At 41.3% G+C, this 27,538-nt stretch overlaps 1 protein-coding gene across 23 annotated transcripts in view; it reads right to left on the bottom strand.

Moving 5' to 3' along the window:
* The window catches only part of LOC148019198 (kinesin-like protein FLA10), a 130,438-nt gene that overhangs the window by 63,507 nt on the left and 39,393 nt on the right, over positions 1 to 27,538 (bottom strand). For 22 of the 23 annotated variants that reach the window (XR_015687548.1, XR_015687539.1, XR_015687545.1 and 19 more), the window contains one exon: positions 22,823 to 22,984. Coding sequence is in view for 12 of the 23 variants with exons in the window: in XM_087660731.1 (XP_087516857.1) it covers positions 22,823 to 22,984 (162 nt within the window). In the remaining 11 variants the exon portion in view is untranslated. Of the gene's footprint in view, positions 1 to 22,822; positions 22,985 to 23,584; positions 23,656 to 27,538 lie in introns of all 23 variants that reach the window. The other variant, XR_015687547.1, reaches the window with a different exon arrangement.

Raw genomic sequence — 27,538 nt, 5'->3', positions numbered from 1 at the left:
CATTGCAAGCAAAACAAGGAAGCACAAATCAAAATGAGAATTTAAGAGCCATATCAACAACCCAATCAACTACCTATAACAGGGAGCATCTACCGCCAATGAATTTGCATGGGCCGTAACGTTCCAGTTCAAATCCATGGGAGTGGAAATGCACCAACATGCCTCTATCCCAAAGGTGGTCAAAAGCTCCTGTATATACCCTTCTTGAGAGAGAAAACTCTCCCTCTTTGTCTACCATATCTCATGACCTAAAAAGAAATGGAGAATCTCGAACTTCTCATGTAGTGCGTCCACTGTCTACTTGGCCATCACAGTCACCTATCAAAATGAGATTGTCCATGTATAGCACGAACAAAACACGGCCTTCAGCTGAAGTGTGGATGTATAGATTGGTATCAGCAATGCATCTCCAATGCCCTAACTTCTCTTGGAGGAACAAATCTATCTTCTCATTCCAAGCACAAGGAGCCTGTTTAAGGCCATAAAGGACCTTCCTCAACCTATAAACTTTGCCGTCTGAGAAAGAAAAGCGTAGAGGCTGCTCTACATAGATCTCCTCCTTCAAATCACCATTTAAGAGCGTAGACTTAACATCAAGTTGATAGACCACCGGCGAAAAGCTTGCACGGTTCCATGATGTTATTCTTTAATTGGATTGCAAAGGAGGCATATGACGCAATCAAGGCTTCCCTTTTATTTACCTATTTCAGAGAAATGGTTTTGATTGCAGCCAAAAAACTCGCGGTCTCGAAAAATGAATCAGCCTTCTTCCAAATATGGAAGATGTAGTAGTAAGGATTATAGATAGAGACTTTAATCTTTCCAAGCTACAGCAAGAAATTCATAGGACTCCATCAGCAATAAGTGTTGGTTCTATGTCAAGGGGGAGTAGATGTCCCAAAGGCCACTACAAGCTTAGAAACTTTGGCAGCAAGCTTGCAATTTATTAAAAAGGAACATAATCCTAGCCAAACCCTAATTTGGGAGGACCCATCCATCTATAAATAGACAGGTTGCCCATCGTTCAACCTTCTCATTTTCACTTTCCTAACACACCACAACTGTTAGCAACTGCTGTCCACTATGAAATAGGCTGCATTTACTATGAATAGGCTGTATTTATTGTTGTACCACCATTTGCTACCTATCGCTTGCTACCACGTCACCAACTGCTGCACTTTGCAATCTGCTCCATGTCACCTACTGGCACGTCATCAATAGATTTGTGTTTTACTTATTTTGCCCCTACGTCTGTCATTGATCCAGCTACACTTGATCTATGCTTGTTGCTAGAAACATAGCCAAAGGTTTTCTAATGCGTTTCATGATGATCTGTGATCTGTCAGAGTACGATACACTCTCTAGCTCATACTGAAACCGCCTTCCTTCCGTAGATGGGTGGTAATTCCCTGATTACAAACTTAGTTACAACAACAACATTTATTACAAAACTGAGAAATGCAAATTAACTCACAATCTTGGACAATGGACACCCTGTTGGCCCCAAAACTAGCATCCCTTTTGGTATTTCTTTAACTTAATTGAAGAAGAAGTTGATGTACAATGGAATATTACCAATCCCTTTCGGTATTCCAACTCCCCTTGCTGTCCAAAATGACCAGTAAGTCTTCAATCTGATTTACCCCTTGATTCAAACAGTCAATTGGCCTTCACCCACTTTGATAGAGATGAAAAATGCCTCAAATTCATTGATTTGCTAGTCCCTCCACTTGAATTTGACTGAGAATAGCTTCAACCCTATTGAATCCAAGTCTTCAAGCTTCCAATTTCTAGCACGCTTCCCAAGGCTGCTGCTAAACCTTAATTTCTACTGTAGATTAGGGTTCACAACAAAGAAATCTGAAATTTCTCAGCCTTTAGTGATCTCAATGTTGTAATCTTCAGAGCAAGGCTGTAAAAGATTGAGAGATGAGAGAGATTGTTGAGAGAGAAAATTCAGACTTTCTTCATGAAGAACTAAAGAAAATCAATCATTTACTACTACTATCCTCTCTCAATAGCCTGTAGATGCTATCGCTTACTGTTGGGAACCCTCTCCTTGCTATCACCTGCAATAAATGCTACCACCAACAGCCCAGATATTGTCACCTACAGTTTGAGGGTCCCCACGAACTGTAGCCTGTAGCCAACCTGCTCTTTCTTACTGGAAAATGGAGGAAAAACAATCCCAATCAACTCCAATAGCTCCCCATGATTCGCAACAGCACAATGGTCATGTTTTTCCTCTTCTTCAACCTCCCACTAGCCTTCATGGACAAGTTTACCGATTGGCAGCCTTCCCAAATGGTTTTTCCAGCATTATCCATAAATAAATATTAATTTTCAGTCTTTAAATACTGAACATTAATCTAATAATTATTTCGGTGCCCAAAAAAATAATTTGACTGGCCAATAATTAAATTGGCTAGGCAACTTCCATTCCCGAGTGTCTTTGCACCATCTTTGACCATCAGATTGACGTTAGGTACCATTAAACACCACTTCTCTAGTGTCACCAAAACTGATAGTTATGGCCAAATGAATGACCTAGGCCAACAACTCGTACCAAAATACTACTAAGTACATGTGCAGCATAAGTTATAGCAACTTTTGCCTTTGATATTATGTGATTTCCTCAAGTCCTGAGCTCATAGATTACTCTAACCCCAATTACACCTCACATGTGCAATATTTTCTTAACTATCTGATTAAAAGTTAATCCACATGTTAAGTGAGGTTTCAAAAATACATGTCCTCATGACACAAACTCTTTGCTCAGTTCATGGAGATGTAAGAGTTCGGGGTCAATATTCACTTTACATAATGTGTTTGCTACATTGAAGATCGTATATATTCAGCATTCATTATCTTCTTTAATGTTCATTGTCTCTCAATTATGTTGGGAATAAAGGGCCATTGTGCCTTTTATATGTGCACGGGTGTGAACACAACCTTAGCACTTGTACTTACACATATATATCTATCTAAAAACCTAAAGGTACTCTTGTCATTGTACCTAGAAAAAATGTGCTCACTCTCTACTTTGCTCTCTCGCACTCTCTCTGTCTCTCACTGCGCGTAACAACTGTCTACCTCGATTTCCGTGCTTAACCGGTCCCTGCAAACTCGTATCAAAGCGCAAGGTGCTACAAACGATTGTTGGCCTGAGACAGAAGACCAGCATGGTGACAAGAGCTCAAAGGCGAGCACGCGAGTCACAGGTGTGAGTTGCAAGCAGTGATAGTCGACTGCAGCAGGCGTGGACCAGGCGTGGGACAGGCTATAGCGCTGACGAACACCAAATGATGCTGCAGACGAGCTGACGGCTGTAGAGCTGACGAACACCAGATGACATTGCAGACGAGCTGACGACTACAGCGCTAACAAACGAGGAGGCTGCTGCTGCGTGACACGAATGCAGGCTTGCGCAATACAAGGGTAGGATGCCGAGCTGCACAGGCAACGATCGCGACCAGCAAGGCGGAACCGGCAGCGGGGGTTACGACGCTTGACTGATCAACGGACCCGTCAAAATTTTCTGAAAAATCCAATCTTTTTTTTAACTTCTTTTACCCACTGACGGGGTTTCGCGCGCGCAAGCACAAAATCTCAAATCTGTGCAAAATCAACTCAAAAATTTGGGGCTTTTCTCGAATCTGGAGATCTCAACACAGAATTGCACAATCTGACTCAGAAATTGCAAAGTCAATGCACATTTGCTCGGGAATTTTTGGGCTTTTCACATTTTAGTGAAATTCTTTCAATTTCATTGAAATTAGTGCACGCGCAGGAATTGGAAAATTTGAAAATTTGTCCAGATTTGGTGCGAGCAAGATACAACAGTGATATTTGTCTCAAAAATTACAGGAATTTGTGACATTTTGTCCCCGACATTTGGGGCTTTTAATGTACATGCACAAATTGGGTTGAAATGAACTCGATTTCTCGACATTGAGGCACATTGGACCCCTTGCAATTTGAGGCTTTTGCAATTTGGTCAAAATTTATGCAACATTTGATCATTTTATGTACATGCAGGTTGAATTCCACACAATTTGGACATCAACACTTAGTAAAATTTGGGGGTTTTGCTGAAATTGCTTTATTTTGGCAAAATTGGACAGAGTCCTATGCATGACAGAGGAAATGCAGATGTGTGTTTGATGCTTTGAGCACAAAATTTTGGGGCTTTTGACCGTTCGTGTCAAATTTTATGCCCGTGGATACATGTACAACAGAAATTGCAGCTGAAATTTTGGGATTTCTCATGTAATGTGATGCACATGCCCTTGGAACAGCTGTAATCAATTGGATAATGCTGTAGCACTTGGTTTGGTGCTTCTAAAAACTTAATTACAGATCTGAAATCTGTACTTCTGCGTGGTCATTTATTGTTGATTGATACTTGTTTGTACCTTGGGCACTTGGGTGACAGTTTAGGCCTGCAATTGCTGTTTTTTGGTCACATTTTGGCTGAAAATCATGGCTGGCAGCAATGACAGCAGTAATTTGATGCACATAAAGAAGCTTGAAGGCGCACATAATTTTGCAGTGTGGCAAAAACAGTGCTACAATATCCTGTTACAAAAGAAGCAGGCAAAGCCGATCAAAACCAAAGGGGCAAAGCCTGCGGACATGGATCAAGATGATTGGGATGAGTTGAATGAGCTTGCACGCTCAACCATAGAGCTATCGATTTCTGATGCCTTGCTCTTCAACATTGAAGGTTTGGATTTTGCATATGCTATATGGACTAGACTGGAAGAACTGTATGCACAAAAGATTGCTGCAAGCAAAATGTATTGGCTGAAAAAGCTTATGGATTTGCGTATGAAAGAGGGTACAGCAATGTCTACTCACTTGAGTGAGTTTAACTCCATTTTCAGCCAGCTGGCTGCCTTGAAGTTCATGATTGATGAGGAATTTAAGGCTACTTTCTTGCTTTGCACTCTACTAGAGAGTTGGGATACATTTAGGACTGCTATGAGCAATTCTAATGTGATCCTTTTGTATGCTGATGTAGAAAGTGCTCTACTTATGGAAGAGATGAATCGGCAGAATAATGCATCCAGTAAGTCTTCCAGTGCTTTGCATACTAGGGGCAGACAACAAAAGGGCAAATATGATGGCAAGGGAGGCAGTAAATCGCGTGGCAAAAATCTTGAATGCCATCATTGTGGCAAGAAGGGTCACTTTAAACGTGACTGCTACAAATGGAAGAAAGAGAAAGGAAAAGGCAAGAAGACAGATGATAGCAAGGAAGAGAAAAAGGACAGTCAACCTAAGAAGAGCAGTGTAAAAATTAAAGAGGTGAATGTAGTCACTCATAACAGTGACAATGGAAGTAATGTACTCTTTGTCTCTTCACACTTTTGTGCACATGCTTTACTTGCAAATACAGATGATGACATGCATACCTGGATTCTTGATTCAGGTGCTTCCTTTCATGTCACCCCTCATCGTGAGTGGTTTTCCACCTATACAGGGGATCAACATGGTGTTGTCCATCTTAGGGATAACTATGCATGTGAGATTGCAAATATTGGCAGTGTGCAGTTACAATTTCAGCATGGCTCTGTCTTTACACTTCAGCATGTACGCCATGTACCTCAACTCAAGAAGAGCTTGATTAGCACAGGGCAGCTAGATGATGATGGATTTCATACCACCTTTGGTGATGGGAAATGGAAGATCTATAAGGGATCTAGAGTGATTGCCAAAGGTTGTAAAAGTGATACCTTGTATCCTCTCCATGTATCTAGTGTGAGTAATCATGTTGTTGCCGTGACCGAGCAGCCAAGTGTTTCTTTGTGGCATGGCTGGTTGGGACACATGAGTCAAACTCAAATGAAAGTGCTCTCTCTTTTGGGTCACTTGCCTTGTCTTCGTTATGTTGATTTTGAGCATTGTGATCATTGCATTTATGGCAAACATGCACAAACGTCTCACAAAAAGTCTCTTTCTTTGAAATCTTCTCCTCTAGAGTTAGTATATTCGGATGTATGTCAAATGCCAGGATTATCTTTAGGGGAAAATAAATATTTTGTCACCTTTGTCGATGATGCTACACGGAAGGTATGGGTTTACCCTATTCGTAGCAAGGATGAAGTGCTTGACAAATTTAAAAAATTCTTGGCATTGGCTGAAAATCAAACAGATAAGACACTTAAGTGTCTTCGCTCTAACAATGGTGGGAAATATGTCTCCAAAGCCTTTTAGGCATTTTGTGACAGCAAAGGGATAAAGAGGGAGCTCACTACCCCTCATAATCCGCCCCAAAATGGAGTTGCAAAGCGTATGAATCGGACCATACAGGATAAGGTCCGTACAATGCTGTCTCATGCTGCATTACCCTATGGTTTTTGGGCAGAGACTGTTATGACAGCCGTTCACTTGATTAATCGGTCACCAAACAAGTCTTTTGGGATTTTGGGGGGGGGTTGTTCCCCAAGAAGCGTGGTCTGGAAAGCCACCTTCATATGCTCATCTAAAAGTGTTTGGCTATGAGGCTTTTGTGCACATTCGTAAAGAAAAACGCAGCAAACTTGAGCCAAAGTCCTGTAAATACATTTTCCTAGGATATGGTGACGAGGGTGAAATGGGGTATAAATTATGGGATCCCGAGAAAAGGAAAGTAGTATGCAACAATGACGTTATCTTGCGGGAAGACCACATGCACAAACAGCCCGAAAAGACTAAGGAGGTCCGTAGGGTTATATTCCGATAAGAAATACCTTTTGGACAACAAAATGTGCCTGCTGTACAGCAGCAAATACCTACTGTAAATGAACCTGTAAATGTAGGAAATGATGCTGGAAATGATCAGCCAGCTATTGCCCATGAAAATGAGCCATTACATGTGCAGGATGTTAATGCTGAATTGCAGGCTGAAATGCCAGGACAGCATGCTGAAAATAGAAATTTGCACAAACAGCCAGCAAACAATGACCATTGGGTTAGGAGATCGTCCAGGGCTACTAGGCAACTTGACAGATTTGTTCCTAGTGTAACTAATGTGGCTGATCATGTCATGTTGACAGATTGTGGTGAACCGTCTTGCTTCAAGGAAGCAATGGACAGACAAGACAGCAAAAAATGGTATAAAGCCATGCTGTCAAAGATGGAATCTCTTGAAAAAAATGGCACTTGGGACTTGGTGCAATTGCCTAAAGGGCAGAAAACCCTTCCATGCAAATGGGTTTACAAGATGAAGGTCACTTCTGATCCCTCACCAAAGTACAAAGCAAAATTGGTTGCAAAGGGATACAAGCAAGAGCATGGAATTGACTTTGATGAGATTTTCTCTCCTGTAGTCAAGATGACTACATTGAGAACCATTTTGGGCTTGGTTGCAGTTGAAGATATGGAGCTCATACAGATGGATGTAAAGACTACGTTTTTACATGGTGATCTGCATGAAGACATATATGTGCAGCATCCTGAAGGGTTTGTTGAACAAGGGAAAGAAAAAATGGTATGTAAACTCAAAAGGAGTTTGTATGGGCTGAAACAAGCACCAAGAGAATGGTATCATAAGTTTGATACATTCACGCAATCCCAAGGTTTTCATAGAAGTCAAGTGGATCACTGCTTATACACCAAGAAGGCAACAGATGGCAACCTGATTATCTTGGTTTTATATGTTGATGACATGCTGATTGCTGGCAGGGATACTCATGCCTTGGATTCATTGAAGCAAAGTCTTCATGGCAGCTTTGACCTGAAGGATCTGGGAGATGCAAATCACATTCTTGGCATGCGAATACTCAGAGATAGATCAAAAGGCTTACTCTATCTATCTCAGCAGGAGTATATCTCCAAAGTTTTGCAACGTTTCAATATGGAGGGGGGGAAAACAATTGGGGTTCCAATGTCTCCATATGTAAAACTTACTACAGAGGACAGCCCTACATCTGATGATGAGAAGGCTGAAATGGCCAAGATACCATATGCTTCTGTTGTTGGCACTTTGATGTATGCTATGGTTGCTACACATCCTGACATTGCCTTTGCAGTGGGAATGGTTAGCAGATACATGGAAACCCCTGGCAAGAAGCATTGGGATGCAGTGAAAGGTATTATAAGATACCTCAAAGGCACAAAGGAGTAGTGCCTCTGCTTTGGGAAGCAGAAGGCATCTGTTGTTGGCTTTACGAATGCAAACTATGCTGGTCATGCGGACTGTAGGAAGTCCACTTCTGGGTATGTGTTTACTTTCACAGGAGGAGCAGTCTCTTGGATTTCCAGGCTACAAAAGTGTATTGCATTGTCTACTACAGAGGCAGAGTATGTGGCTGCCATTGAGGCATGCAAGGAGGCTTTATGGCTTTCACGTCTAGTAGGAGAGCTTGACATCTCAGAGTTACCTGTTCTCCATTGTGATAGTCAAAGTGCTATCATGCTAGCACGGAATCCTGTCTTTCATGCAAAGACAAAGCACATACAGGTGAAGTACCACTTCATTAGAGATGTACTTGACAATAAGAGCATTGAGCTTGTCAAAGTGCATACAGATGATAACCCTGCAGACCTTCTCACAAAGGGTCTTCCAGCAGAGCGGTTTGCTCATTGCCGACAGATGATGGGAGTTGGATAGATATATTTATTTCAGCTTTGTACATACCTAGGCATAGTTGATTCTTTTCTCCTCTTAAGGCACATCGCCTTTAGGTGGGAGGTCGTTGGGAATAAAGGGCTATCGTGCCTTTTATATGTGCACGGGTGTGAACACACCCTTAGCTCTTGTACTTACACATATATATCTATCTAAAAACCTAAAGGTACTCTTGTCATTGTACCTAGAAAAAACGTGCTCACTCTCTACTCTGCTCTCTCACACTCTCTCTGTCTCTCACTACGCATAACGACTGTCTGCCTCGATCTCCGTGCTTAATCGGTCCCTACAAATTACCCTAACCTAACTATGCTATTTATCAATCTATGCTTTGTCATACGATTGTGTTTATTACTATAGACGAGTATTTCTATACATGGTATTAGAGCTAGGTACTCTCTAAAGAAACCTAGACCCTGGATCAAAAAGTTCATCATTAGAAACAAGTTCACTAAGAGAAGATGACTTCGAATACTTCCACATCACTTCAATCTCTAGTACGTCCTATACCAAGAACCAAGCACAAGTGGGCTTCATAGCTTGCCCAACAAACAATAGTGGAGAGACTTCTGACTATCATGGAATCTACAAACCTTTCAGCTTTTATGGGCTGAGTATGACTTGATTCTCATCTATCACGCCTAGCAAACCATTGAATGTAAACATGATCTTTTCCTTTAGATGTTTCATATAAATCTAAAGATATTGCAAGATCATCGAAGCCTCCATAAGGGATGGGCCCTCCTTTTGGAGAAAAAGATCTGCAATATGTTCCATTCTTCCAACCTAATATATCCACTCCAGTGCAAGGTAGGCAAGTTTCTACTTTTGACCCTTCTTTTGTTTCTACATTCATGCAAAATTTTGGAACAAGTTATGAGGAAGGTAGATTTTAGTTTGTTGACTATGGAATAGGTTCCAAAGAGCATCAATTTCTATATGTCAACACAAGAAAAGGTGCATATCAAAAGAGCTCCAATTCTCCTTCTTCCAGTTTACCTTCAAGTTTTATTTCTCAAAGTTAGAATGAAGTCAGTGCATCTATTGGCAGCCATGATTGCCATGCCCTATCATCTCCTACCTGTGAGCCTCATCTAAGTCAAACAAGGACTTTAGAAGCTTGTCCATCCATCACTTGTTTTAACAAAGGAGGTAGCTCATTCTAGCGCAATCATTTTATTGCCTTTCAGTGCATTTTCTCCTCCAATCAAGACTTTGTGCGTATTTCCCCCAAGCAGTTTTTGCATTCACCAGTCTACCTTCACCTGTCAAACATTGTCCACATTTGCTGAGATTTTCCTATGTCCATCTGACATTTTTCCAACATCAAAGGCTGGTTGGCCATATTTTAGGCCCCAGATGCAGGTCAGCCAGTTTTTTAGGGGTTTGGCTATATATAGCCTCCATTTGGTTAGTCATTGGTATTCTTCAATCTTCGCTTTGAGAGGTGCACACTCCAACTCCGTCATCTTCCTCTATCTCCAGTGTTTGTGGAGTGCGCGGATAGCGAAAGCGTGAGGATTTGCAGCAGGGGAAGTGTGCAAGTTAGTGAGAGTAAGAGTAAGCGTGACAAAGAGAGTACGAGCTGATTTGGATGTACCAACAATGTGTTGGTACACAAAGAATAAAATGTATTTATACTTAGGGCTCGTAAGGGTGCATTCACATGTACAACATAATAATACACGTGTACAATACACGGAGGTGAATAAAGGACCTTTACATCCCAACAATCTCCCACTTAAAGGTCCGAAGTGAACCTTTAATCAACTCCCACTAGTCGTATGCAATGCTCATGCTAAGCCTTGCTTAAACTTTTAGTGAGAATATCTTCAGGGTTGTCTTGTGTTTGATCTTGGTCAATGTGATTAAACCATCTTTCAAAATCTATCTAATAAAGTGATATCGCACATCTATATGCTTTGTGCATGAATGATACATGGCATTCTTAGCCAGATACACAGCACTCTGGCTATCACATCCCAACACTGGAGTACTCATAGACATTCTGAGATCCTCTGCAAGTCTGCTCAACCATATATCTTCCTTAGAAGCTTCAATAGCTGATATGTATTCAGCTTCAATAGTACTTAGTACTATGATGTTCTGCAACCTGGAGCACCAAGAGACGCTCCCACCAGCAACTGTAAAGACATATCCGCTAGTGGACCTGCGAGTGTCCAAGTCACCTGCCATGTCAGCATCACAATAACCCTGTAGACTAAGTGCACCTTGTCCATAGCAAATACACTTTCTTTGTGTATCCTTTAGATATCTAAGAATACACTTGACAGCCTCCCAATGTGGTTTGCTAGGATTTGACATAAACCTGCTGACAACTCCCACTGCATGAGCAATGTCTAGATGAGTAGCGACCATAGCATACATAAGAGAGTCACAAGCAGATGCATAAGGCACTCCCTTCATAGCATTGGCTTCCATGTCATCTTTTGGGTTGTTGGCTTTACTAAGCTTAAGATATGGAGGTAAGGGCACCCCAAGAGGCTTAGCTTCAGCCATGTTAAATCTGTCCAGTATCTTTTCAATGTACTTCTCTTGAGATAAGAACAGCAATTTTTGTGTTTTATCCCTGCGAATTCTCATGTCTAAGATATACTCTGCATTCCCCAAATCTTTCATGGAGAAAGTTGATTTCAGTTGATCTTTGAGAGCATCCAAGCTAGCCTTTCTTTTCCCAACTAGCAACATATCATCCACATACAAAACAAGTATGATGGAGTTGCCATCTGTATCCTTTTTCATGTACAAACAATGATCTACATAGCTATGTGTAAACCCATGAGAGAGCATAAAAGTGCCAAATTTTTTGTAACACTGCCATGGTGGTTGCTTCAGCCCATACAAGCTGTGTTTTAGTTTACACACCAGCTACTCTTTTACAAAGCCCTCAGGCCGTTTCATGTATATCTCCTTATCAATGTCAACATGCCAAAAAGTTGTTTTCACATCCATTTGGTACAACTCTAAATCCAATACAGCAGTGAGAGCAAAAAGTACACGTAGAGTAGTCATCTTCACAACAAGTGAGAAGACCTCTTGGAAGTTAATCCCTTCCTTCTGTGCATACCCTTTGGCAACCAATCTTGCCTTGTACTTGGGTTTCCCATCAATTGTCTTTACTTTGTAAACCCATTTGTTTGGAAGAGGCTTTCTTCCTTTAGGCAACGACACAAGATGCCAAGTATCAGTAGCATACAGAGATTTAATCTCTTCCTGCATAGCTAGCTTCCACTTACTGCTGAATTTGTATGACTTGGCCTCTTTATATGTAAGAGGCTCACCCTCATCTATAAGAATCACATAGTACAAAAAGAGTCATACCTATGTGGCTGCCTTCTTAAGCGTGTAGACCTGCATACCCAATGATCTACATTCTCAAGAATCAGGTCTACCTCTGAAGGCATGTTATTTTCAGCATTTATTGGCTGCTGTAAGCCATTTTCAGCATGCTGTTCATGCTGTACAGCACCTTCATTTTCCTTTCCAGCACCTGCATTTTCATAATCAACAAATCTATCTTGTTGTCCATGAGCTCCTTGTGCTTCTATTTGTGGTCCATCATCATCTGGCTACCGGCTGACCATCAGTTTCAGCCTGTGGTACAGCATCATGAGGCTCATCATTTGAAGTAATAGATGGCTGCAAATTCTGAAATTTAACCTTTTTCATGTCTTCATCAAAGGCTACAGTACTTTTTAGCAACTTTGCCTCATTAAACACAACATTACGGCTACGAACAATTTTCTTGGACTGTGGTAACCACACTCTATAGCCAAATTCACCCTCATCACCATAGCCCATGAAAATGCCTTTGGTGGATTTCAGGTCAAGTTTACTCCTCAGCTCATCTCTAACATGCACAAAAGTATCACAACCGAATATCCGTAAATGGTCATATGAGGCCGATTTGCCAGACCAAACCTCCTCAGAGATACCATTATTTAAGGACCTGTTTGGAGAGCGGTTGCAAATGTGAACCGCGGTTTTAAGTGCCTCTCCCCAAAATTCATGAGGGAGATTAGCAGTGGACAGCATGCACCACACTCTCTCACATTGAGTCCTATTGTACCTTTCAGCCACACCATTTGAACAAGGGCTGTAAGGAGCTTTAAGCTTCCTCTTGATTCCATGCAAGTCACAAAAAGACTTAAACTCAGTAGATGTGAACTCGCCCCCATTATCACTTCTCAAGCATTTCAGCTTTCTTTCTGTTTAAGTGGTCACAAATGCATGAAAAGTTTTAGAAACAGCAAACACTTCACTTTTCTTTTTCAACAAATAAACCCAAATCTTCTTGGAACAATCATCAATAAAAGAGACAAAATATGCAGCAGCACCACCCAACAATTCCATCAACCCTCTTCAACGAGGTAAGGACATCAAGTCCTTTCTGGCTCATATGACCTAATCTCTTGTGCCACAACTCCAAATGACAGCCAATTTCAGCAATTGCAAGAAACTTGCCATTCAAAGCTTTACAATGCAGACAATACAAAGTGCCCTTTTTGGTTCCTTTTGCAATCAGCATGGGAAACTTTTTCAATTTCCACAAACCACCACCAAACAGTGTAGTGTAACCATGCAAGTCAAGTTGACCAACAGATAGTAAACTCTTCTTGATACCAGGCACATATCTGACATATTTCAACACAAGCTTTTGCCCATTATCCAAAGACAAGTGTACAATGCCTATCCCATCAATGCTGCAAACATGGTTATTTCCAAGATATACTTTTCCATAACTGCCTGCATTGAGCATAGCAAAACACTCCAAGCAAGGAGTTACATGGAAAGAGACACCAGAGTCTACAATCCAAGTCTGAGTGACACCATCATCAACTGACAAAAGTGCATCAATCGCATCAACCTTGGTAATCTACATATCCTGCATGTGACATACAAGGGCATGGCATCATAATCTATTGCACATAGTACATCAGCCTCTATATCTGAGAGCTCCTCTATGACTTGCCTTTGGCTGCCTCGGATGCATCTATCTTATCCTCTTTCTTCTTTTTGTCTCCTACATTCTTTTTTCTCTCTTGTTCCTTCTTGTAGTACCTGCAATCAGGCTTCTTGTGGCCCTTCCAACCACACTGATAGCAAGTAACATCACTCTTTTCCTTTCCTTTGCTCTTGCTTTTGCTTCTCTGTCCAGCATTTGCATTTTTCTTTTTAGTCCTACCTCTAACATTGTTAGCTAAGTTGTTGCCTTCTCCACTAGACTTACATCTGATTTCTTCATTCAAGATTGAACCCCTCACACCATATGAGAGATTGGGGTTATCACTAAGAGAAACTACCAAGGTCTCCCAAGAATCAGACAGTGTCATGATCAGAAAGATCGCCCTCAACTTATCATCAAAATCCAAATTAGCATCCTTGAGCTGATTTAAAATACCACTAAATGCACTCAAGTGCTCAGCTGCTGCAGGCTTAGACTCATCCAACCGCATATTCACCAACTTGCACATTAAATGCACCTAATTAACAGGTGTGGTGATCTCATAGGTAGTTTTCAACTTCTCCCATATTGCATGACCAATATCTAAGCCCTTCATGTCTGTCAAAATGTCATCAGTGACACCCATCTTTATATGAGCCACAGTCTTTTTGTTGACTTTGGCCCAATCTGCATCAAACATTTGTGCAGAAACATCTTCCTGCAAAGCATCCTCACAATCCTCTAAGAACAATATGCCCTACATACGGTCTTTCCAAAGGTCAAAACTCTAACCATTAAACCGTTTGATTTCCATCAAACTCTTAATGTCAGAACTGGAAGAAGTTGCAACCATTTTTATTACAAACACAAGTGTAAATGCACTGAACTGCAAGAGCACAAACCAAACCAGCAAATACACTGTTGTTCTTGCCCAACCAGAAATAAACCTCTGCTGTTTTTACATAAACCAGCCACCACACAGGCAAATACTGCAGAAATTTACCAAAATTCTGCACAAAATCCCAAATTTCCAGGTCCAACAGTGCGTAAATGACAGCCAATCTGATCCAACTCAGCAAAATTTCATCAATATATGAAAAGCCCCAATTTTTCCAGGTCCAATGTCAATACTCGAATGAGCAAAATTCCAACAAATTTGGAATATCCCCCATTTTAACTGAGATCAACATGCACAATGTCTGTAATTTCTGACACAAATTGTCACTGTCAAGCATAAACAACATGAAATCTGGGAAAAGCCCCAAATTTCGAGAAGCAGATTTGCACAGATTTATGATCTATGCTTATGCATGTGAACGCCCGAAAGGGGAGAAATAAAAATGAACTGAATTTTCCGAATTTAAAAAAATGGGAGGGGCCATTGTCTTGCCCGTATCGTCGCATCAATCCCTCCCGTGACATGACATGAGATCCCGCCGGTCCCGCTGGACCTCGTCAACTGCCGTTGCGAGCAGTGTGCCACGCGCAGCCTCCCTGCTAGACCCCGTTGAGACTAGTCGCCCGATTGCGAGTAGTGTTCGCCTGGTCATTTGTTAATTGTCGCGTGTTGGTCCTGGTCACGAGTGCCGTTTTTTCCATCGACCTATCGCATGGGCCTGTCCATTCGCCTGCAACTATAGACTACACCTATCGACTGCGCATGTTACCTGCTGGTCTCGGTCAGCACTTTGATACCCAGTTGTGGAGTGCGCGGATAGCGAAAGTGTGAGGATTTGCAGCAGGGGAAGTGTGCAAGTGAGTGAGAGTGAGCGTGACAGAGAGAGTATGAGCTGATTTGGATGTACCAACAATGTGTTGGTACACAAAGAATAAAATGTATTTATACTTAGGGCTCGTAAGGGTGCATTCACATGTACAACATAATAATACACGTATACAATACATGGAGGTGAATAAAGGACCTTTACATCCCAACGGTGTTACCATCATCATCCGCTTGATTTGGTGCTCTCACTAACGCTATGGACTACATGTATGAACTAATCTTCTGTATTTAGCATTTGTTCCTTGTTCACTGTAGATATCTTTCTTATTTTCTTGCAATCTCTCTTCATTTCTTAGTCTTTTGTCTCTATGTTTGTGTTTCCTTTCCACAGCGCACTCTCACATGGTATCATCTCCTAAGAGAGACATAGAGTTGATCTATCACAAAGGAGACCACCTCGGACTACCGAGCGGCCTTTCCACATCAGCATTTTGATTAAAAAAAAGCTTTTTGCTTAGAAGGGCCAAATTTTCTTGTGCCACAGCTACCAATTTTGCTGCCAACTCCCTCTCTTGCTAGAGGCGACAGGCCTACTCAATCAAGTGAGTCCTTTGCAGCAAACGTACATATTTCTTGGTCAAGCAACGGCTCTCCTCAACAAATGCACCATTCTTTGTGTAGAAGACTAATTCTAACCCAAGCCAACCCTCTACATTGACTTCCTTGTGATCTTGTAGTTGCTTACTCCTGTTACAAGGCCATCTATAACCAAAATATAGATTTCTTGTGGGTGTCTTGCAGGATATCGAAGATGTCTTATGACCAATTTCGTGGCTTTGATGATAAAGATTAGAAGCATTCTTATCACTCCTCCAAAAGATGGAGAGATTATCATGCAAACTATTACGCAAATCGTGAAGAACGGAGGTCACTTGCCCGTTTGTACAAGATCTATCTCCTCCCCATTCGCTCCATGTTTCACAAAAGGTCCATTCTACTGGCCTCCATATGACCTCCATAGCACCCTCTATACAAGTGTCTCTACTCTCTTCTTTACCCAAAGAAAACCGGCTTTATAGTTCAAACTACTTGCTTTGGCCGTGTAAGGTGGAGTGTATCCTTGATACCTTCAATCTTTGGGACTTAGTTACCCATCCTATTTCCCATCCCGTGGAGTATCCTACCATTGGATCACCAATGGATCATGCGGCCCTATGGGATCGACTTAACTCTAGAGCTCGATCTTTGCTCTTTATGAGTCTACAAGGTTCTGTTCTAGTGCATGTGCCCAGGTTGTGAAAAGCTGCGGAGGTATGGACAAAGCTTGCATCACAAGACATTTAACGGAAGACTCACGAGAAGTAATTATGAATCCTCATTGTTGATGACTCTTCCACATTGAAGGACCACATCAACAAGTTGGAGGATATGCGGAATGAGCTTACATCCCTTGGCAAGATGATCTCTTCAAAGAATATGGCTATGATTATTTTCACTCATTTGCCATCTCTCCGGTTTGATGTCTTCTACACCAGCTTTCTTACATCAAGGACCTTTAGAAGCTTGCCCCACTTGTTTTGAAGCATAACGAGTGCACCAAAGAGGTAGCCAATGGATCCATGAAACGGAGCTTTGGAAGCCCAAAGGGCAATAAACCACATCTTAGAAAACACTTAATTCAGCTTAACAGTAAATTCAACAAGAAAATTCCACACACAACTGAAGCTAGAGTACTCCTACACCATACATTGACACTTGTTGGCCCCAAAGTTTGGCGCCCCTTTTTATATTTCTATAGATTACTAAAATATGCTCGAAATTGATTACAAATGGCTGTATTTTCACGATTTCTCGCGAGATAACTGATCCATGCATGCACAATGGCCTTGACACTTTCACTACTGGTCTCCAATCAATTGTAGAGTGTTCAAAACTGCAAACGAACACTTCAACCTATCATACCCTAAAAATGACAAGTATTTGAATCCAATTTCGTAGAGCATTTGCTAAGATAACTCTCCTACATAGTCCTTATGCAATCCCACATTGTTCCTCTCACAAATAGGGGGATTTCTTGCGATGAAAAGGTGAGAATATCGCTTTCTTCACGACAAAATTGCCCAAAAAGTGCAGTAGGCTTGAGATGTCAAAGAAAAAGAAAGGATCTCGGGCCATAGTGCTGTTATAACCTGTTTTTCTATTATTTGGCTCAAAAACAGTAACATACCTTGTTCTATATGCACTTAGGAGCCTACCCAGTGAAATCCCCATGTCAAAAGGAGAAAAATTGACTGTTGTGCACACTGCATCTATGCTGCAAGCTCATTCCATTACTGAAATCTACAATTTTCTGCAACAAGAAAAGAGAAAAAGGGTTGTCTCCAAACTTCGATTCCTTCAAATGAGAGAGAAGAAGCCCCAAATAGCCAAGATAAGCTTTCCAAATGAGTAACCAATCTGCTCATTGATCATATCACGTTTTTTATTAAGGGCCAATTAATAACCTAATCATTAATTATAAGTGAGTTTTTCACTGGGAGAAACTTTAGCTCAAGGTCTGCTTAATAACTTAAGTATCCCAAGTGTGTTGCTTACTAAGCATAACTTTCAATGTAACGGAATTCTAAGGTGCAAACTTTCAATTTATCATTCATTCTTGATACAATGGTCACCATGTCAAGAGCTAGGGTCCCAAAATTAAAGTTCATTTTAATTAAAAATCTTTGTGAAGTTTAATTAAATTATTAAGTTCATAAATTCATAAGTTGATTTCTCATTCTGGTGACAATCCACCTCCACCAAAGCTTTTGTTGCAAGTTCAAGAGAGAGGAAGAAGAAGAAAGAAAAGTCAAGCTAAAGAACAAAGAGTTCTTCAAATTTTAACTCCAACTCGAAAAAGCCTAAAAACTTATACAATGGGAAGGAGACACGTTCAAAGGAGAAAAGTTGAAAGAAGTGCCCTCGCCTTCATCTAGGACCGAAGGATGGAGCTAAAATATCCAAGCCTTCTATCTCTACTCCAACAGTTACCCATGAGTCAATGTTTCTTCATATTGTTGAGTTCGAGAAGCATTCTTTAGTGGTTGCCTCATCTTTTGAGAGAGCTTGGTTGGTTGATAGTGAAGCTTCTAATCATATAACTCCATGAGGTGATTTATTGCAAGATCTACGTCCTTCTAAGGTTTCAATCACTATTGGTGGCATTGTATCGATGCCTATCGATGGTGTTGGTACTTTGCCTTAGTTTCTCAACCGCAGGTCGCGCTCCCTTTCACAGGCCCTTTATGTTCCGAACTTGGGCTTTCCACTCCTCAATTTTTGGCCTTACTAAGCTTGATACTTGGGTTGTTTTCATGGAGCAAGCTGTTTATATTGAGAATTCTTCTACACAAGTTGTTATTCCAATAGATTCGTAAGAGAGTGGGCTTTACAAGCTCCATTTCTCTTCTCTCATGCAAGGTCCTCCAAGGCAATTATCTATTGCTATATCCATTCTTGCTTATGCACCATCTAATCCACAAGTTTCTTTCTATCCCTCCTCTCCTCTAATGGTTTCCTCGTACACCCCATCCCTTTCAGAGGGGGACAATCTTGGTGATACGGCTATGGATTTCCTAAGCCCTAGTGTTTAAGAGGGGGTTTCCCAAGATCGTGAGGAGCTTCTTCATCGGTACTTTCCTTAATGGACTTCATTAACATTGACAATCCTCTTGCCACCCTAAGATCTGTTTATCCCTTGGTCTTCTGCCACATCCAAGATCTAAGAGAAAGTGTTAACAATCATGATTATCATGCCTTGTCATCTCCTACTTGTGAGCCTCAATCTAAGTCAAATGAGAAATTTAGGAGCTCTGACTTGCGTGTCGCTTGTTTTGACGGAGAAGGCAGTTCTAGAGCAATCATTTTATTGCCTTTAAGTGAATCTTTTCCTCCAATCGAGATTTTGTATGCATTTTCCAAGCAATTTTTGTATTCACCAATTTGCCTTCACCTATCAGATATTGCCCACATTTGCCCAGATTTTTCTATATCCGTCTGACATTTTTCTAGCGTTAAATGCTAATTGGCCATATTTTAGATCCCAGATGCAAGTCGACCAATTTTTTAGGGGTTTGGCTATATGTAGTCTTCATTTGGCTAGTCTTTGCCATTCTTCAATCTTTCCCTCCATCTCCAGTATTGTTGTCATCATCAACCTAGTCTGGTGCCCTCACTGATGCTATGAGTTGCATGCAAAAACTAATCAATCCTCCTATATTCAGCATTTGTTCTTAGTTCAATGCAGATTTCTATCTTCTTTTCTTGCAATCTCTCTGTGTTTGTATTTTCTTTCCGTTGCACACTCTCACAACATCATTATTTCAACCATTATTAGATCTTTAATTTCCTAAAAATGAATTTTCATTCACTTCTACATCTTCATCACAATTTTCACATTATGATACAAATCACCAAAAAGGAAAGTGGAAGTAAAGCTTAAATCGTCTTGTGAGAAGCTTACATGATGGATCAATACAAGGTGCATGGTAAGAAGACGATTCGTTGCATTAACAATGCATATTGTCAAGCCATAATGTGTATATGCATGTGATAAACCACAAAGTACTATATATTCAAGCAAGCCTTATACATGTTCTCTAGATTATTAAAGAGATTAGCATTGCACATGTTTTTCTTCATGATCCTCCCATATATAATAGTAATTTATATTACACAAAGAGAGAGAGAGAGAGAGAGAGAGACCCATCCCACCCTTCTCCGTCACACCCACATCCATGTTTACACCATTCTCCACATCACCATTCACATTCCACCTTTCCAACCACACACCATACTAGGGGAATCTTCAAACATAGACACATCATATCCTTTAGGTCCTCTGCTTTTGCACATCCAACTAGTCAAGGTTATTTCAGGATGCTCGGATATGATGCTTGTGTTCATATTTCGAAGAAACAAAGAGATAAGGTTGAGCCGCCTTCCAAGAGACAAGTGTTCATGGAATATAGCTCCTCTGCTTGTGCACATCCAACTAGTGAAGGTTATTTCAAGATGCTCGGGTATGATGCTTATTTTCATATTTCAAAGAAACAAAGAGATAAGGTTGAGCCGCCTTCCAAGAGACAAGTGTTCGTGGGACATAGCTCTCACTCATACGAGTACATGCTTTACAAACTCGTATCACGAGATGTCTACATAAGTCAAGCTGTGCAATTTGTGGAGTTGCCATCTTGTAGAGGAGAGTGCAAAGCATCCCATTCTTAGAGATTCAAGTGGCAATCGGGTACTTGAGCTAGTGTGTTCGGAGCCTTTGTCTCTTGAGGTTCCACAGTCGAGAGAAGGAGATTGCTTCCCCACCAAATTCGCCTTCATGGTCGGCATTGGTGGATGTACGAGTCTTCAGTAAAGGTGGTGAGCCAAGGAGAGTACTAGCCTCCTCCTCAATGAACACATGAGACCATCCGTGATGTAGGGATTGAGGGAGTCATGAGGAGTCCCTTCTGGCAAGAAGGTATCTTGTACCAACAACACTTCTCATGCAATTTCTGGTGTTGGTAAGGTGTTGATTACAACAGCAGAAGGCACTGACTCTTTAGAGGTATCAAATGGTTGATGCTTTGGCTACTTTGGATACCCCACCTCCCCATGCTTATGAGGGTTGCATTCTTGGCCTTTAAAAAGGATGGTTCATTGGCTGTTGTTTGAAAATTACAGCTTATAGATAGTGATGTACGTGGTCCCATGCAGACTCGTGCTCCTTGGGTTCATCTTTATTTCATCGCATTTATTAATGACTACTCTATAGGTACACTTGGTTGCATGGCTTGAAGGCCACCTGTTTTAGACTCCATTTGCATTGAAAAGTCCAAGTCCTACTTGAGTTTTCCCATCCTTGTGCCAAATGTCAAATCATTCTCATGAGTGTGTGACTCTTCACACAAATAACTATCCCTAATTGATTACCTTTTCCAAGTAGAAATAATAAGATTAATGGGTGTATAATAAGGTTGAACCAACCTTTTAAGACAAAAGCCATTCACTACAAGTTTTAACACACATGGTAATTTTCCAAGTCTTGAATTATATACCACAAACCAATCCCCCTCTTCAAAAAAATTCTTCCTGACATCAACACACATTGGGTTTCCAACCTAAAAAGGAAATATGATGGGTCGAGTCTATTGACAAATACAAGGCAAGGCTGGTCACAAAGGGATATGCTCAAAAAAAAGGCATTGACTATGATAGGCATTTGCTTCTACATCCAAAATGAGCACCATTAGATGTGTGATTTCTATGGCTGCACATTTCAGTTGCGATGTAGATCAATTGGATTTAAAAACAACATTTTTGAATGGAGATTTGGAAGAGGATATACATGTTACACAACCTCCATGCTTTATTGTGCAAGGTCAAGAGCACAAGTTTGCAAGAAGCTAAATAAAGTCTTGTATGGCTTGAAGCAAGCTCCATGTGCTTGGTACTCCAAGATAGATGCATTTTTTACCGCCCAAGGGTTCCAAAACAGCCCAACTGAACCCACTCTTAATGGCAAGGAGGAAGGGGGGATTTGATCATCACCATTCTGTACATAGATGATATGCTGCTCATTGGACCATATGACAGAAAATTTGCAGATTTCAAGGCTGAATTGCAGTCTACTTTTGATAAGTTAGATATGGGTCTGCTTTACTATTTTTTGAGGATTCAATTCACCCAAAATCAACATGATATTATTATGTCTCAATCATAGTATAGTCAAAAGTTGCTAGTAAGCTTTAGCAAGCAAGATTGTAAACCTATGAACACAGGCAAAACTTTCCATGCATGATGAAAGTGATCCATCAAATGTTGCTATTTATAGCCAAGTTATTGGTTACCTCATCTATTTGGGCAACACTCATCCTGACATACAGTATGCAATATCACATGTGAGCAAATTTCACTATTTGCAAGGAGCACAGTCATATGGCTTCCTATTTCCCAAGGGAGGAGACTAGTAAATGCATGCTTACATTGATTCAAATTGGGTTGGTGATCATGATACAAGTCAATCTAACAGTACAGCTTCCCAAAATACTACATTATATGGGGCTTGTGTCTGGTTGAGGGATGGCTGCATGACAGTTCTGCATCTCTTACAATCAAAACTGTTCAGAATTAATAGCATTCATCTGAGTGATCAGGCTTAGAATTATTTATTTCATTGTTCATTCCTTTAATCGTCTACAAGCATAACCACTGTATATGGCCAAAAGTTATCATGGCTATACATTTCCATCCATGTAATTACTGGACCCTCATATCTGCGGTATCTTGATTCACCATTTTTTATTACATTTGAGGTTTCAAATCGGAAATCCTTTCTAGAAACAACATAAGAGGCATTTTATTATCAAACAACTCATTAAAAGAGTCAAAACAAAATGTGTACCTTTTGAGTTTATATACTCAAAACACTTGAGTTTATATACTCAAAAGCTAGCCATCAGCAAAAGAGAAGCCAGATTCTAACCTCATTACGCCCACACATAGTGTATGTTTTCCCTGAGCCTGTTTGACCACAAGCTATCACAGCTGATGAATAGCCTTCCAGCACCGAGTCCAAAAGCCGCTCAACATCGCATTTTTCCATTATTTGATCTTGTCGCACATCATGACCCAGGCAACCATCAAACTGTCAAATACATATAGATTAGGATTCCAACTTGAGATGGAAAGGTTACTTACATAGCAGATGAAGACATCTAATTTTAGATGCAAATTCAGATTGAACTCAGGTAATCTAATCAATCTGAGTAGTTCTAAATATAAATGAAAATAGAAGGATACTTATTCTGGGCTTATTCTGAGATATGAGCAGCTGGAAAGAAAACAGAATCAAGAAGGCATACCAGCAATTAAGGGCTGCAGATCCAAGACCCAGGCTTACAAGCCTACCTCCCCAGCACCCCACCCAACAAAGAATTGCAAGCCTAGATTCTCCCACATGAAAATCAGAAAACAATTCTATGGTTCTTTTGAAAATGGACTGGTAGGGCATCTCTTGACATCAAACTTAATGTTTCTTTATGCCAAATTTCCTCCAAGGTTGGAAGTTGCTAAAATTATCACAACAATTACCTCAGCCATTCCAATATATTTTGTGTCTACTAGCACAAACAAAGATTCTTTCTGGGGTAGTTTTGGCATCCAACTCAATCTTTTCTGGTGCCAACTTTCCTCCAAATTTGGAAGTTCCTACATCTATCACAAGAATTATCTCAGCCATTCCAACCTATTTTGTGTGTACTTGTACAAATTGAGGATTCTTTCTGGGGCAGCTTCCGAGTCAAAACTGTAGAGTACCTGAGCATGTGATTGCAATGACTTCTGTGTAAAGAAATACTCTAACTCAGAAACACAAATAACAATCGTACGACAAAGCACAAACTAATAAAAGAACTCAGTTAGGGTTAGGGTAACTCAGAGACATTGAACACAGAAAATAACTGAAGCAATATAACTGCTGAATATACAATGCTCATGCAACAAACACACTATGTAGTGAATGTGAATACTAAACCTCGAACTCCTGTATCTCAAGGATGTGTGTCATACTCTAAATGGATCCCGAATTGCAGCAAGGCAACCTCCGAATGCCGAACACCAGCAAACGTAGCAATGAGAAGTCGGATCTGATGCAGACGGCGATGAGGAGAGAGAAAGACTAAAAACGCAGGCTACAGGAGAGAGAAAGACTAAAAACAAAGAAATACTAAAAACGCAGGCAGGTCAGCCTGCAAGAGAGAGAAAGACTAAAAACGTAGGCAGGACAGCAGTTCTATGCAAAAACAGCAGTCGCCTAGCTGGGATCAGCTCCAAATTGAGTGAAGAGGGCTGGAAATCACGCACCAACTGATGTAGACAGCAATGGATAGCTTCGGCTGAGATGTCCTCCGCGAACGGGGTGTGAGCAGCAAGCTGAAACACTTGAAATCTACAAAAACGAGATTGAGGGCTGAATGGAGGGCAGCATACGTATTTGTAGAAAGTTTGGGCTCTCCCAAGTGGGTTTGTGCTTATGGGACACAAAAACTCTCTAGGATCGTGTTTCTTTTAAATAACTAGGTTTCTTCATTAATTAAGCAAGTTTTGGGGCTGTTTAAATAAAGCTAATGCATTTTTAGCTCAACATCCTAGACATATTTGCATAGCCACAAGGGCAGTAAACAGTGATTGCAATGGCTTCTAGAGCAGGAAAAAGAAAGTGGCAAACCTATCAGGAGCAACCAGAAGTGGAAAGGCAAGTTGATCAGCACTGAACTTGATGGGAAGGACTCCCACAGCAAGCAAGGACCAGCTGTGCGTTCATTTCTAGCTGTTTGCTAGAATGAGATGCTGCTATTGATAGCATGGGAACCTTTTATGACTTTCAGCTTTTGAATTGATTTTGAGTCATTGCTGTTTATTTTGCTTTTCCAGCCTTGCATTGATCCAGATAATGTCAGAATCAAAATGTGAGGCATGTCAATCTATTGCATTGGATCCAAGCGGCTATCCCATGTCTCATCCCTAATATGAGGATGGCTAGGAGACGTGTCTTGTTCACAGCAAGTAAAATGAAAGGCCTAAATAATTCTCAAATTAACATAAGTTATGGCTCAATTTAGCTCTTAAAATCGGCTTCAAAAAGATTTATTTCAAAAAGAAAAGAAAGTTTAATTGTGGTTGAACAAAAGGCTAAAAATCCTACAAAGAGCAGTCCTGGTCATTCCAACCCCTTAGTTCTGCCAGCACCAGCTTTTTGCTTTATCGCCATCATCTCTCCCTTCTCTTCCAGCCATTGCCTATCCTCCCCTCTGCTATGTTTTGCTGCAGCCCTTCACAGGAACCACCTCAGCCTGCCATCATTGTCGTAGGATTCAGCGCTGTGTTTTGCAGCCCAGGACTGTTGTCATCAGTTGGATGTTGCTGTTGCTGGCCCTCCAAAGGACTCCATCTCTGTGTGTTTTCACTCACAGAGAACAGCTGCCTACATTTTCAGCCTTGGTGGATTGCTAGTGCTGCGTTTGGGAACCATTTCGGGCATGACAGACTCTCAGAGTGATTCAAACTCTCAATACTCTTTGAGTACTCTCTGTCCTAAAAGGCATCTCTTGCACACACTTGAGCTCAAGGCTCACCTAGGCAAATTTGGTTTTACATCAAGGCACGTTTGCCGAGAGACCTTGTGTACTCCTTCCTTATCATGTATGTCTCTCTCTCTATCTCTCTCCCTACTGTAAGTCACTGTGCACATTTGTTTTCGTTTTTCTTTCTTAGTTTTATGAAGATAGTATGCTTTTCTCACAAATAAAAGAATCTAAATGAGTTTGAAATTTTACTCCAAGAGGTACACAATGTATGGCTAGATTGCCGCACATATAAACATGCAAATAAACACATCCATACACTATGGTGCATACCAATCAAGAAATATATTTTTAGTGGAAATTCTCATACGCAACAGAAGCAAGAAACTTTTCAAGTTATTTCTAGAATATTGGTGCTTCTCATTAATCCCCTTTTCTCTATTGTGTGTTTGCATTTGTATTACATTTTAGAAGAAAAAGTGCTCTCTCTCTCTCTCTCTTTTTTTTTTCGTAAAAGGTAATTGTATTAATTACGAAAAAAAGGTACAAGATTACATGATTACAAGAGACACGAGGGCCCTAGGCCAACGTGTGGGAAATCCCCCGTACTAATGCACTAAAAAGGTTACACCAATCATGGCAACGACCCAGCGGCAATTGCCAAATGCCAGGGATGTAAATCCTCCCGAGGGAGCAAGTCGGAGTGCCGAATGAGATCTAACTGCCAATGCAAGAGCCCTTTAAGCCTGGCAATATGTCTCGGTACATTAGAGGCCGAATCAAATAGAAAAGCATTGCGCGTGGTCCAAATGTGCCAGCATCCCCAGTATCTGAAAAAGTGAAATAAGATCTTCATGTGTAACTGTGGCGGTGTGGGGTACTTTGGGCGCACAAAAACCCAATCGAAAGGAGTTAGTGAGGACCCCACCACTGCGCGCCAGATTTGCGACAAGAGTGACCAGATATTCTTGGCAAGCGGGCAGAAAAGAAAACGATGTCGGGCCGATTCCGCAGTAGTGGTACAGAAGAAACAATTGCCATTCGAGATTCGACGCTTGGAAAGGGCCGAGGCAAGAGGAAGACCACCAATCATTACCCGCCAAAGAAAGACCTTGCATTTGAAAGGTGCCTTATTCAGCCAGCCCTCCATCAGCGTTGCCTGCCACCATGACAGCGATTTCCGCAGTCCCCAAACAGTATTAGCTTTCTCACCCAGCCATTGGTGATCTTGAATGAGAAGATGATACACCTGATTAGTAGAGGCCTTTTCCAGACTCAACCGGCCTGCAAGATCCCAGTCCTGCCAAGGACGATCCACAGCCAAGGCAAGAAAGGGTTGCCTATCCTGAAGCTCCAACAAAAGCTTTCCCCATAAACCACGGTATCCGCGCGGGATCCTGAAAAGTCTCCTAGCAGTCCGAAACGATGCGAGGACATTGCGAGTGGCAAGGGTAGCATCCGCAATCAAAGTCACACCTAAACGGGCCATGCGGTTAAATCTCGGTCTGAGCTGATGTTTGTCTTCCCAGGAGGGTAATCTCGATACTGCCAACAATTCCAGCTGAAAGGAGTTAGTCAGCAAGCGGTCCCCAACTGGATGCCAACGGGCCTTTTGGAGCACCACTTTCCAAGAGCCGACCAAGTGCAGTAACAAAGAGGAAGAGGGACTGGAAAATCGAGAGTCAGCAATTAGGACATGCCACCAGGAGGCCCGAAGCCGTGTGTTACCATGGCGTAGCCCGCTGTCCTCAAGAAAATAACGGACTATGATGGTCCACGGGTGATGATCCACACACATGGCACGAAAAAGAGACCAACGAAGAGCCAGCATATGAGTTTCTACATCCAAAATAGCGCCACCACCCATGCGTTTAGGGGTACATGTATGTGACCATGAAATCCACGAAATGCCTGCCTGCAGCGATTCCTTCTTCCATAGCATGAAACGAATGGGATGAGTGAGAGCCTTCAAAGTAGTAGGCGTCCACGGCAGCAATGGCAGGAAATACGTTAGCATTGGTAGCATGATTGTCTGAGCCACTTTGAGGCGGACATGGAATGGCCACACTTGCGACTTCCAATAAATAAACTTCGCCGCCAGTTTTTGTGAAATCCAC

This window comes from Lygodium microphyllum, chromosome 20 (assembly GCF_053477565.2).
Source record: "Lygodium microphyllum isolate KBCC chromosome 20, Lygodium_microphyllum_v1.1.10, whole genome shotgun sequence".
Classification (NCBI taxonomy): domain Eukaryota; kingdom Viridiplantae; phylum Streptophyta; class Polypodiopsida; order Schizaeales; family Lygodiaceae; genus Lygodium; species Lygodium microphyllum.
Note: the sequence above shows the minus strand (reverse complement) of the source record. Positions and strands in the feature narration are given on the sequence as shown.